Source organism: Mandrillus leucophaeus, unplaced genomic scaffold, assembly GCF_000951045.1.
Source record: "Mandrillus leucophaeus isolate KB7577 unplaced genomic scaffold, Mleu.le_1.0 Scaffold2, whole genome shotgun sequence".
Classification (NCBI taxonomy): Eukaryota; Metazoa; Chordata; class Mammalia; order Primates; family Cercopithecidae; genus Mandrillus; species Mandrillus leucophaeus.
This window is the reverse complement of record NW_012102031.1, coordinates 11,418,342-11,432,203: the sequence shown is the minus strand read 5'-3', so window position 1 is coordinate 11,432,203 and position 13,862 is coordinate 11,418,342. Positions and strand designations below refer to the sequence as shown.

At 44.5% G+C, this 13,862-nt stretch overlaps 1 protein-coding gene across 1 annotated transcript in view; it reads right to left on the bottom strand.

The window, feature by feature from the left end:
* LOC105538947 overlaps nt 1-707 on the bottom strand; it is an 8,739-nt gene extending 8,032 nt beyond the window's left edge. Inside the window, exon 1 of the mRNA XM_011978994.1 lies at nt 608-707. Within this exon, the coding sequence (XP_011834384.1) occupies nt 608-635 (28 nt within the window). The 5' untranslated portion in view covers nt 636-707. The remainder of the gene's footprint in view (nt 1-607) is intronic.
* Between the last annotated feature and the right edge of the window lie 13,155 nt (nt 708-13,862).

Below are 13,862 nucleotides of genomic sequence, written 5' to 3'. Positions count from 1 at the left end.
AAAAATACAAAAATTAGCCGGGCATGATGGCGAGTGCCTGAAATCCCAGCTATTCGCAGGAGGCTAAGGCGAGAGAATTGTTTGAACCCGGGAGGCGGAGGTTGTAGCGAGCCGAGATCACACCATTGCACTCTAGCCTGCGCGACAGGGCGAGACTCCATCTCTAAAACAAACAAACAAACAAAAAAAACAACAAAAGACAAAGATAGATACGCTTTGTTGTGTTAAAAGCCTCAAAGACATCTGCATCATTCTAGCTTTGCTTCTAATTTTTAAAATTAATGATTTTAATAGGTTCTTAATTAGGTAAAAACTGCATTAAAACATATTTTGCCATATTTTTCCCAGAAGGATACCTAATTGGGCGGTTTGAGGGGCGCCAGATATAACAGGGAATAAGACACGTCTTATAGATAAAGGAAGAGTTCAAAGGCATCCTGCTTGATACTAGACTCAAATATATAAATTGAGGAATAAAAGATAATCAGAAAACACATGTATAACTGCGTATGAAAAATACAGAGGAGAATTTTTTAATGAAATATATTTTTAAATATTAACTAGTACATTGGAGAGGACAGCATTCACCAGGCCAATGTCAACATACCTTTAATGCAGGAACTCAAGTTCCCCATAAGAAAGACCAGAATCTGTGAAAATGACAGCAAGCATGTTCAACCTGCTATGAGCTTTGAAAAACTCAGCACCGACAGTGGCAGTTAGGACCGAGGGCAAGACATACCCAATCACATAACCATGGCGACGGGAGCATCATCAACGTCTCAGGGTAAAGTCACAATGCGTATTGTGAGGTCCACTTTCTGCTTCACCAACAAGAGTGCTTTCACACCCACAGGAGTGTCATTAAAGATTAGGCGTTTTACTTCAAAAAAAAAAAACAAAAAAAACCCAAGCTCATTAATTATTATTCTGTGCTTATTAAAATAAGTTTTAGGAGGAGAAATTGTGTACCCCAAAATATACTCAATGGCAAGAATTTCAAACTGAGCAGGGGCAAAACCAATATGTTAGTAACAACCAGAAGTTCCATTCTCAATTTGAAATTCCATTGCCAGATATTTCTACCATTCCTGAGTCATCTAGTATTTCTAGAACCAATAAGCAAACTGTTCAGAATTAAAGACAGCATAAATGGATATTCAGTTATAAAAGTCATATTTCTGTAAAAAGTGACATTTTTTAAAGTCACATTTTTGAAAAGTTGTAGTTCCCTAAAAAGTCATATTTCTACCATTCCTGAGTGATCTACTGTTTCTAGAACCAATAAACTGTTCAGAATTAGATAAAAGATAGTGTTAGTTGATATTGTTATAAAAATCATATTTCTCTACAATATAATTATCAAACTTAATTTTTCCACTTATCTCTATATATTACTATGCAATTATTTATCTCCCAAACTTTGTGAATTCACAGAGGAATTTGTCTACGGTTGTATATGTAAATGGCTGGCCATTCACTGAGTATTTAAAGCAAAAAAATTACTATATTTTCACCAGTGCATCTTCTCGGGGGGTGAACACTTTGGGTGAATAAATATAATTTTTAAATTTGAGACAGGGTCTCTGTCACTCAGGCTGGAGTGCAGTGGCGTGATCACAGCTCACTGCAGCCTTGACCTTCCAGGCTCAGGTGATCCTCCCATCCCAGCCTACTGTGTAGCTGGGACTACAGGTTCTTAACACCACGCTCAGCTAATATTTCATAGAGACAGGGTTTTTCCATGGTGCCCAGGCTGGTCTTCAACTCTTGAACTCAAGCAATCCACCCACCTTGACCTCCCAAAGTGCTGGGATTAGAGGCGTGGGTCACCACGCCCTGCCTAACACATATAATTAAAGTGTTTCTGAATGCAGAATTTTAGATAACTTTCAAAATGTATAACTACATGTGTATTCCAGCTGATAAATCAACACCCAATCACAAATCCTTTTATGATACTCTCAAGAGAACAAGCTGTTGAAAGGAACATTACCTGCCCTAACATAAATAGAACAAATGAAAATTTTAGGGTTAAGATGAGAGAGTTGCTATGTTTCAAAGAGAATAGGTACCCTTCATGATATAAATATTATAGTACAAATATCTATCATTGTTAAGTACAAATTTCTAGAACAAATAAATAGGTCACGAATGACGTATACCATCTGCATTAATATAGATGATGCTATATTTTGTCTAGCGATTATAAAACAGAGGGTATAATGGGGGTAGGTGCTGAAAGGATAGGTCATTCTGTGTTGTTATAAACAGAAAATTTCAGTGGCTTCCAGATTGAACAAATATATGTATATACACAAATTATATATATACACACACACACACATTGATACTATAGTTATACGTGTATTTGTATACTCAGAAATGCAGCAAAACTAAAAAAAAAAAAAGCAACAAACAGATTCACATTTCTGAATGCCCAATTGGAGGAGAAAATTTAAAAAGAAGTAGGAAATACAGTGAGAAAATGTACCCATCCTATTAGAGGAACTGATATCTTAAGTTTAGAGAGGCAGGCTGAAATACTTAAATGTTTAGGATATGAAATTTAATTGTACAAGTATTTTTTTCCTTGAATTTCCCAGACCAAAACCACATCATTTGATTAGGGTGCATTTTTACAGTACCTAACAATCAAGATTTTGAAATAAAACATTGATGATGGTGAAGAATTTTGATAAATCCTGACATTGTCCTAGTTGAAAGAGGTTAATATGTTTTTATATGTGCTAAGAATTGTCTAATTTAAGAACACAATGATGTTATGACTCTGTTGATAAATTTCAAACAATAATTTTTGAAATTATATATAAAAGAATGCTTTTATTTGGCTTTTATTCCAGTTGATTTCAACCATGCTGAGTGAAATACATATATCAGAACAAAATCATGAGGATGTCACACATGTTAACTATCTAATAGCTACTGTAGGTTAGACTTTTGTTGTTGTTGTTGTTGTTTTCTTTTGAGGCGGAGTCTCACTCTGTTGCCCAGGCTGGAGTGCAGTGGCGCGATCTCGGCTCACTGCAACCTCTGTCTCCTGGGTTCATGCCATTCTCCTGTCTCAGCCTCCCAAGTAGCTGGGACTACAGGCGCCCGCCACCACGCCCGGCTAATTTTTTGTATTTTTAGTAGAGACGGAGTTTCACCGTGTCAGCCAGGGTGGTCTCAATCTCTTGACTTCGTGATCTGCCTGCCTCGGCCTCCCAAAGTGCTGGGATTATAGACGTGAGCCACCACGCCCAGCCCATTTAGCTAATATTTTAATGGTAGGATTAAATATTATAGCTTTTCATTTTTCTCCATTATGAGAATTTCTTTATTTTTGGAGGAAATATTTTTATCTAATTTTTTTATCTACTTATGATAATCCTAGAATTTTTATAAACACTCTTGTTGCATAACAAAACAGTTGCTATCTCATGCCATTTTATTCAAAGTCATGTGTTTCTGTTCACTGCTGGTTAGAATTGTTTAATCATTGACGAATATTTGTGGCACACTCACTCTGTACCATGTACTCCTTTGTCAGGTGCTGGGTATACACTGATGAATGAAACAGACGCTAGCTTCACGGAACTTGCGTCTAGTGAGCTTAGAAGTAAATTTTGTGAGTGCGAGGATGGGGAGTCGAACTGAGGGCTCTTAGTTTTGCTAGCATTTAACATGTTGCTCTTACCAATTTTAAGAAATAAATGTGTAGAAAGGTAACGTATTCCAAAAGAATCTGTTTTTTTGTTTTTTGTTTTTTTGTTTTTTGTTTGTTTGTTTTTTGAGACGGAGTCTCACTCTGTTGCCCAGGCTGGAGTGCTGGAGTGCAGTGGTGCGATCTCGGCTCACTGCAAGCTCTGTCTCCCTGGTTCACGCCATTCTCCTGCCGCAGCCTCCCAAGAAGCTGGGACTACAGGCGCCACCACCACGCCCGGCTAATTTTTTTGTATTTTGAGTAGAGACAGGGTTTCACCGTGTTCACCAGGATGGTCTCAATCTCCTGACTTCGTGATCCGCCCACTTCGGCCTCCCAAAGTGCTGGGATTACAGGCATGAGCCACCGCACCCAGCCAAGAATCTGTTTTTCTTAGTGAAAAGTATCCACATAGACATTCATAGCAAAAAAAAATTATAAGATGCATCAGAGATAAATAAAATAAAGCGTAGTTTTCCCAGATCTGGATTTAGTTTCTGATTTGATTTATTTTAACGACAGACATAAGAGATCACTTTATAATGAAGTAAAATTTCACATTACAGAAACAGAATAAAAATAGCTTCTTGAAGAAAATGCCAAATCTACTTTTAATCTCAAGGAAATAGGGTTGATCAAAGAGATCTGTTAGCATGTTACATATTAATAGACAACCTGCTGTGTAAAATTACTTAAAAGCCATCTTTTGCAAAAATGTTCTCCCGTTCTGTAGGTTGCCAGTTCACTCTGATTATAGTTTCTTTCGCTGTGCAGAAGCTCTTTAGTTTAATTAGATCCCATTTGTTAATTTTGGCTTTTGTTGGCATTGTTTTGGTGTTTTAGTCATGAAGTCTTTGACCATGCCCGTGTCCTGAATGGTATTGAGTTCATGTCCTTTGCAGGGACATGGATGAAGCTGGAAACCATCATTCTTAGTAAACTAACACAGGAACAGAAAACCAAACACCGCATGTTCTCACTCTTAAGTGGGAGTTGAACAATGAGAACACATGGACACAGGGAGGAGAATATTACATACCGGGGCCTGACAGGGGGTTGGGGGCTAGGGGAGGGATAACATTTGGAGAAATACCTAATGTAGATGATGGGTTGATAGGTGCTGCAAACCACCATAGAACGTGTATACCTATGTAACAAACCTGTATGTTCTGCACATGTATCCCAGAACTTAAAGTATAATAAAAAATAAAATTTTTAAAAAGCCATATTTTAAAAGGTTTTTAAAATTCACAACATACTCCATTTTTGATATAACTTCTAATATTTCTTCTCTGTGGTAGAAATTTGTTTCTGAGAAATAAGAGGCCAAGGATATTAGAAGAGCAAAAAAAGTTTACATAAATGTGTTAACATTTTAAAGGCAACTATATATGAAGAAAATTAAAACATTGTTAAAAATTATTGGAATAAATAATAAAATTATCAAGGTTATAATTAATAAGATCAAATATATTGCTTATGTAATTTTAAAAGTAGCGTAGAATGTTTATTATTCTAGTCTCGCTAAAAATGATAAACTTCAAACATATCTATAGGAGAATAATTACAAAACTCAGCAATTAACCCAGGAGATAATTTGAAGAAATGTTGAAATAGTTTCTTACATAAAGACACTAGGTATTTCTTTCATAAAGGACACTAGGTAAAAGTTCCAGCAACGGGTAGAGAGGTGATCTAGGTACATTTTATTATTGACTATTGAAACAGGTTTGAGAAAGTGCACAGTTGGGTATCAGCAGAGGAGACTGATCTAGGTACAATTTATTATTGGCTATTGATACAGGTTTTCTCCTGAGAAAGTGCACAGTTGGGTGTCAGCAAAGGAGACAGCACAGGCTCCTCAGATGTCAAGGCAGGGATGTGTCACTCATCATCATAAAAGAGTGGCTGTGCCTTCCTGTGTCAGGCTCTGTGCCAGCAGCTGCGTGCCCCGTCTTCCCTTCCAGGGTCCTGCCTGAAGTCTGTGCTCACTCAGCCAGCCCCACCATCTGGGATTAACGGTCACCTCCTTCTGTACTGGAATAAGCAGCAGAGTTAGGTGGACAGTGTGGCCTGGCCCCGCCAGCTCTCAGGAGAATGTCTCTCTCTGTCTCTCTCTGTCTCTCTCTGTCTCTGTCTCTCTCTCTCTCTCTCTCTCTCTCTCTCTCTCTCTGCAAGACAGTTAATAACAATAAAACCCACCTGGTCAACCCGTCTACAACACTCAGCTTTATCCCCATCCCTCTCTCACCGTTCCTCTAGGGACACAGTTACCCTGTGGTTTCTCCTGGGTTCTTTCTCCTTCCTCCTCCAGATCCCTGGGATCAACCATCAACCCTCCTGATAACCCCTCTCCTGTTTGGCTGCCTTCAGGCTCTTTGTTGAACCTGACACCAAAGGATGTCTTTCTAAATTGTCAGTTTCATCTATTCTGCCTCCAGTTCACAACCTGAAACAACCCCAGATAATGAATCAAACCAAACCCCCTCACTCTGACACACAAGGACCTTACAGTCTGGACTCCACTATCCTTACCTGACTTGACACTTACACTTCACTTGTTCAGTCTTCTCGTCCATGATGTATTCTGTCATCCCCTCAGCATGTCATGGCATTTAAAATGTCTCTTCTTTTTCGAAAGCCCTATCTCTCCCTAGTAATGTTGTGTGAGTATTTGTTCCAGAGCAGTACCCCACAACCCAGTGAGACCCAAGTCACAATCACCTCCTTCCCTGGCCTCCGTGGAGGGAGCTGCCCAGGACTTTGCTCCCAGAGCCCTCTGCAGCCTCCCTGCAGCCTCCTTTCATTGGATGGGGGTGATATTTTGCCTATGTCCTTCTGGTAACACAAAAAAAAAAGTATTGAAAAATGATGTTTTTCAACAGGTGCTGGAGAGGCTCTGGAGAAATAGGAACACTTTTACACTGTTGGTGGGACTGTAAACTAGTTCAACCATTGTGGAAGACAGTGTGGTGATTGCTCAAGGATCTAGAACTAGAAATACCATATGACCCAGCCATCCCATTACTGGGTATATACCCAAAGGATTATAAATCATGCTGCTACAAAGACACATGCACACATATGTTTACTGCGGCACTATTCACAAATAGCAAAGACTTGGAATCAACCCAAATGTCCATCAATGACAGACTGGATTAAGAAGATGTGGCACATATACACCATGGAATACTATGCAGCCACAAAAAAGGATGAATTCATGTCCTTTGCAGGGACATGGATGAAGCTGGAAACCATCGTTCTCAGCAAACTATCGCAAGAACAGAAAACCAAACACCGCATGTTCTCACTCATAGGTGGGAACTGAACAATGAGAACAATAGGACACAGGAAGGGGAACATCACACACCGGGGCCTGTGGTGGGGTGGGAGGAGGGGGGAGGGATAGCATTAGGAGATACACCTAATGTAAATGATGATTTAATGGGTGCAGCACACCAACATGCCACATGTATACATATGTAACAAACCTGCACATTGTGCACATGTACCCTAGAACATAAAGTATAATACAAAAAAAAAATGATGTTTTTTAGTATCAGTAACTTGGGGCATGACCCAGGGCGTGGCCATGGATGCTTCTAGACTGACACTCACCAGGCTCTCAGGCCGACACCACTCACATGATTTCTACTGAGGGAATGTAGTCTGGTGAGAGAGCAGCAGGAGACACTGTGGATCTCTCCCAGGGTCTGTGCAGTGGGCAGCCACAGCTGTGCCAAACCCCTCCTACCCCACAAATTCCCCAGGGCTGGGCGATGGAGCCTGCACTCACTGAGGCTGACCTGGAAGCTGTGCCCTCCCTGGGTGTGGTTCCAGCACCCACTTCTTCCCAGGTCTGGCCTGTCAGACTTCCCCGGTTGGCCAGCCCCTAGGACTTGAATAAATACACGGAGTGAGGTCGGGGCAGGCAATGTGGGAGACACATTGGCACCTATAACTCCTCCTCTGTGAGGTCAGTGGAGGGGATAAGAAAGGCCCGGAGCAGCCCACTCCAGCTCTGGACCTCAGAAGGGCTGTGTCCACCATGGCTCCTGTCCTCCTGCTGCTCCTCTCTCACTTCTCAGGTAGGGACAGGCCTCCCACGTCCAGGGCAGGTCCCCCAGGCTTCAGCAGACCCCTCTGGCTCAGATCTTCCAGCAACTTCATGCTGGTAGGTGAGCCAGCAGCCATGTGCGCCTGTGTCTGCAGGTTCCCTCTCCCAGCCTGTGCTGACTCAGCTGCCCTCCCTCTCTGCATCTCTGGGAGCACCAGCCACATTCCCCTGCACCCTGAGCATTGGCTTCCATGCTGATTTCTATTGGATATACTGGTACCGGCATAAGCCAGGGAGCCCTCCCTGGTATCTCCTGAGCCACTACCAAAATGTACTTCATGACCAGGGCTCCAGGGTCCCGAGTTGCTCCTCTGGATTGATGGACGGCTGGTCCAACAAAGGGCTTTTGCTCATACCTGAGCTCCAGTCTGAGGGCGAGGCTATTACTGTGGGATTGAGCACCGCAGAGCTTTGCACGCTGACGCACACAGGTGGGGGGGGTGGGATAAAACCTCCGCCTGCTCGGAGTCTTGTTCTCTGACAAGGTTTAGATATTAAAAGAACTCGCATATACAAACTCCACAGGGACGCCCTTTCTGGCTCAGACAATACTCTCTTCTCAGTTCTCCACGGTATGTTTCTGAAGTCTCAGGAATGCCGGAAACAAAAACAAACACCTCGAGATACCACTGCGGTGTTGCCCGTTATCTAGATGAGCAAAACCCAGAGCCCGTGGAGCTGACTTTTTCTTATTATGATTTTTTGGATGAAGGGAAATGAACCTTTCCTAGTTTTCTTTTTGGCCAGAGGCTGGAGAGCATTCAAGCAGATAGACAGTCTCCACAGCATGGACTCTGTCTTTGAGGGATCAGAGCAGAAACCTCCTCTTTCCTCTCCAGTCACCTCCCTCCAACCCCGATCATCTGTGCTTGCGGCTGCCTGAGGCCCGCTGTGACCCAGGGATGAGGCACTAAGGTGAGGACACAGGTCCCAGAGGAGTTCCAGCGAGGATCTGGCCTGAATCACTCACAGGTAGGTACGTGCACCTTCAGTGTTCAGGTCAGGAGGTGGGAGGTAGGGATGGGGGGAAATGAGGGCCCGAGGCCAGCAAACCTTTCTGTGGGGCGTGAGAAGGTGAAGGGAAGGCTCCACCATTGCTGGAAAAACACCGTTGCCTGCTCTGGGGGAGTTGGGGGATGTTGATTCCATGGATGTGACCTTCCTACAGCTGATCCCACTCAGGACTACGGGGACCCCCATGGGTGATTTTCTGAGATCACAGAAACTATCTAGTGTTTCCTCCTCTCCTGCCTTCTACCATTGGAGCTTTTCAACAGTCCAGGTGGCGGGGAGGGTTGTGGGACATCACGGAGCAGGAACTCCCCAACCTGTCCATGCAGAATTCCCCCTGTAAAGCTCTTGTTGGGCCCCAGACCCCGAGGTCACCTTCTCCTGCACAAGCGGCAGTAGAGACATCGGGAGTTACCATGGCAACTGGTACAATGGACTCTGGGGCAGAACCACTGTGTTTGTCACCTAGGACAGGGAGGATGGACCTTCAGAGATTTGAGCCTCATTATCCAGATGCAGGTTTGTCCATAGAACCCCTCTGTCCACCTCTGGACGCCAGCATTATGGGTGAGGCTGATTGTCTCTGTCATACAGCTGAACACAGCCTCATAAACAGAAAGAGCTCCTGATCCATGGAAAAATGGGATAAAAATGTTGTCCCTCTCATCTTACCGGAATGTACGTTGGTCCAAATATTGGCCATGGCGCTGGTTGTGTAGGTGGCAGCTGCAGAGCCAGAGGCAGTGGATGGGCCCGGGGGGATACGGCAGGGTGGGTGCTTGTGGGGTCAAGGTAGAAGTGGTGAGTGATGGCCCCCCGAGGTTGAACGTGTTTTGGTGCCCGAGGCTGGCTGGCCTCCCACAGCAGAGGTTGGGGCTGGACTGGAGTTGGAGGTGCCAGGCCTCCAAACTGGAGACAGTGGTCAAAGGCGGGGGTCTGTGCTGCTGCCCCTCAGGGGGCCCAGGTATGGGCTAAGCAGTGGCTCCAGGGTTAGTGGAAAGTTTCAAATTTGGGGTGGGGCCACAGAACCCCAGTGCAGGAAGGTGGTAGTGTCCTTGGCTGAGGCTGTGCTGCCACCTAGGGGTGTAGGAAGCGTTTGGGAAGATGGAAAGAGGCTTCCACTGGAGCTAGCAGGAGGCCCTACAATGAGAGGCTAGGAAAGGGGAGGGGTGTCTGTGGGGTGACAGTGGTGTCCACTGGGGAGCCAGTCCTGCAGATGTGCTGGCTGAGGGCCTGGAACTGGCTGCGCATGCAGCTACTGGCTGACCAGGGAGAGAGGGGCACTAGGACCCATAGGGAGAGACAGCCCCTGAGTGAAGAAGACAGGAGAATCCATACACATTTTTGGTGGGGCTGACTACTTCATTACAGGGATGCTGGCAGGTGTGAGGAAGGCTGAACTGGCACCTGCTGCAGCTGTGGCTGAGGCCGTGGGGCAGGCCTCAGATGTCTTGGGCAGACCCCAGCCTGGGTCAGTGCCTTCTGTTCCTCTCTTCGAAGAGCTAGACTTGTATCCTCGCTGCCTCACCCATGAGCACCTCTGTTCCTGGTTTGCTCTCCCAGTCTGCACTGAGTCGCTCACCTCCCTATCTTGATCTCTGAGAACTTCTGCGAGACTTGCCTGTGCCCTGAGCAGTGGCTTTAGTGTTGATGACTTTGTGACCACTTGGTATCAGCAGAAGCCAGGGAATCTTCTCTGGGTTCAACTGTACTCCTCAAGTCCACCGTGGGGATTAGAAATCCAGGGGCTTGGCCGGGCACGGTGCCTCATGCCTGTAATCCCAGCACTTTGGGAGGCCAAGGCGGGCAGATCACGAGGTCAGGAGATCGAGACCATCCTGGCTAACACGGTGAAACCCTGTCTCTACTAAAAATACAAAAAATTAGCCAGGTATGGTGGCGTGCACCTGTAGTCCCAGCTACTTGGGAGGCTGAGGCAGGAGAATGGCCTGAACCCGGGAGGTGGAGCTTGCAGTGAGCTGAGATCACGCCACTGCACTCCAGCCTGGGCGACAGAGCAAGACTCTGTCTCAAAAAACAAACAAACAAACAAAAAGAGAAATGCAGGGGCTTCGCTGAGTCCAAAGATGCCTTGACCAATGCAGGGGTTCTGCACATCTCTGGAATGCGACCTGAGGATGAGGCTTTCTGTTGCTGTAGTGGATGTGCGGAAATCAGTGATGTTTACGTGGCGCTCCAGACCCATGGGTAATTGAGGCTAAAACCTCCCGTGTTCTCTCTGCCTGGTGCTGTCACTGCTGCACCAAGTCTAGATCAGCAAGTGACTGCTATTCTCATTTCTTCAGTAAACACCTGATTTCCCTAGGACACATAAATGTGAAAATGTCTTTTTGTTGTTGTTAAAATGTTAATTTCATACAGTACTCAAAGCTTCTCACCTGGATCATGTATACAGTGGCATCAATCAGTTCTTGGGGCTCAGTATCTCTCCAGGGAGCTGATGGAGGAGGAAGGAGGTGCTGACCTCACCTATGCCAAGCCCAGGGTCTAGCCCTGACTCAGAGATGTATGTGGTATGAGAGTTTCTTGTTGGTCACTGGGTCCCATGTATCCCATCCCCAGCTCTCCTGAGCAGCTCTGAGAGTGAGGTCACCTCCCCCATAACTGCTCATTTCAGTCGGCCTCTCTGCAAACCGGGCTTCCCTCCTGAGACTCAAAGGAAGCAGATGTTTGTGACTCCAAGGATGTTGGACAAACAGAGAGAGATGTCCACAGTGAGATCTGACTGTGTTCATAATCTCCCAGCATGCACAGGACTCCCAGCATCAGGCTCCCTCTGCCTCCGAGTCAGGTCCTGTACTGGGCACCCTCTCCTGCATCTTCAGGTCATTTGCTGCTCATGCAGAGACTTCAGCGAGCCTGGGGACACTCAGGAATGAGGGACATCCTCAAATGAATAAGATCCATCTCACACAGTAGTGAAGGAGCATCATGGATTTGTAGGGGAGCTGTGTCCTCATGCTTGGGGTCTCAGGAAGCGACTCTGGGGGTACCCTGCACTGGCTTGACCTCCCTTTCTCCCCCTTCTCTGCACAGGTGAGTGACTGAAGGGTTTGAAAAGGGCTCGACAGGAGCTCCTTCACTGTTTCTCTTTTCCACCCCCAGTACAGAGTGGGGCCTTTGTATCGGCTTCAAATAATATAGAGAATCCAGCAGGACAGTCTATGCGTGACTCCAAGGTCTCTCTCAGGAGAGAAGACATGAATTTGACTCACCGGTAAAAATCTCTCAACATAACTCATTCTCACAAAAATGTGAATCAGAACCACACTCAGATACAGTCTCATGCCACTTAGAATCTGAGCCAGATCCTTAAGAGACGAAATGAAAAAGAGTTTAATACAAAAGAGTTTGGGAACACTAAAAGTGTATGCATATAGTGAAGCAGAAATCAGTGAAGTGATTTAATGTTTGAATTTTTTCATATCATTGTGAGGGATTAGGATGACAGATAAATAGGATATGGTTGAGATTGGATGATGTGTGCAGAGGGATTGTTGGGCTATTCTTTATATTTTGTGTAACTTCAAATTTTTCTTTTATACATACATACATTATATATATTATATATACACACAGAAAACCATATATATGATTATGTGAACATATATATTGTATACATATATATATCATTCTCCATTCCCATCTGTGATGATATATGTACACTCTGCTATTAAGTGATATTCAAAGCTATCACAATATGTGCATTCAATCTGACCTGGAGTCGAAGCCCATCTCCTGCTAACAGGACAGGTGGATCTAGCCTGAAGGTCATAGAAGGAACAAGAGTTCAGGGTTTCCCAGGACAGAAACTTGACTGAGGCTAGAGAGACTGTGATGTTCCCAGTGTGACCCAGAGATGGCAGCTGGGGCTCCCTCAGATGGTTCTTTTAGATACATCTTTTCCTAAATGTGGGAAATGCTCCTGTGGGCATATGTATGTATGTTTTGGTTTTAGGTTTATATTTTCCTTCTCCCTGTAGAAGTTTTAAAGTTTTCCTAGTGTCGCATATTTTCTACTTACATATGTTAGCGGTGATTTTGGTGTCCAATCTCCCCACTGCCATAAATGATTTGGCTCTCTCTCTTTCTGTCTCTCTCTGTCTCTCTCTCTATATATAGTGTATATGCATATCTATGGTGTATATGCATATATATAGATATAGCCAAGCCATTGCATTGTCTGTGGGCGTAGTTCCCCTCATAACACACACATTATACACACACACACACGTATGTGTGTACATTTTCCTTGTGGCAGCGGGTGGGGGGGTTGGACACCAAAATCACCACTAACATACATAAATAGAAAACATGCGAAATCACCACTAACATACATAAATAGAAAACATAAATAGGAAAACATTAGAACTTCTACAGGGAGAAGGAAAAAATAAACCTAAAAATAAGGCATCCTAAAGATTGGGAGAGAATTATGGAAAATCCTATATCCAAAAAAAGGTTGTTTTCTAACACATAACAATAAACTGACACTACTAAGTGAAAAACAACAAGGAACACCCAAGCTAAGAGGCCCTGAACAGACATGTGTGGAAAGAAGACATGAATCTGACTCACAGGTAAAAATTTCTCAACAGTAACGCATCCTCACAAAAATGTGAATCAAAACCACACTGCGATACGGTCTCACGCCACTTAGAATGAATATTACGAAAAACAAAAATCAAAATTGTTGAAGGCAATGGCCAGAAGGCAATAGACTTGCAGAAAGGAAAACTCTTGTATGCTCTTTGTGGGAGTGTAAATTAGAATACACACTACGAAGGCCGGGTGCGGTGGCTCAAGCCTGTAATCCCAGCACTTTGGGAGGCCGAGACGGGCAGATCACGAGGTCAGGAGATCGAGACCATCCTGGCTAACACAGTGAAACCCCGTGTCTACTAAAAAATACAAAAAACTAGCCGGGCATGGTGGCGGGCGCCTGCAGTCCCAGCTACTCGGGAGGCTGAGACAGGAGAATGGCGTAAACCCGGGAGGCGGAGCTTG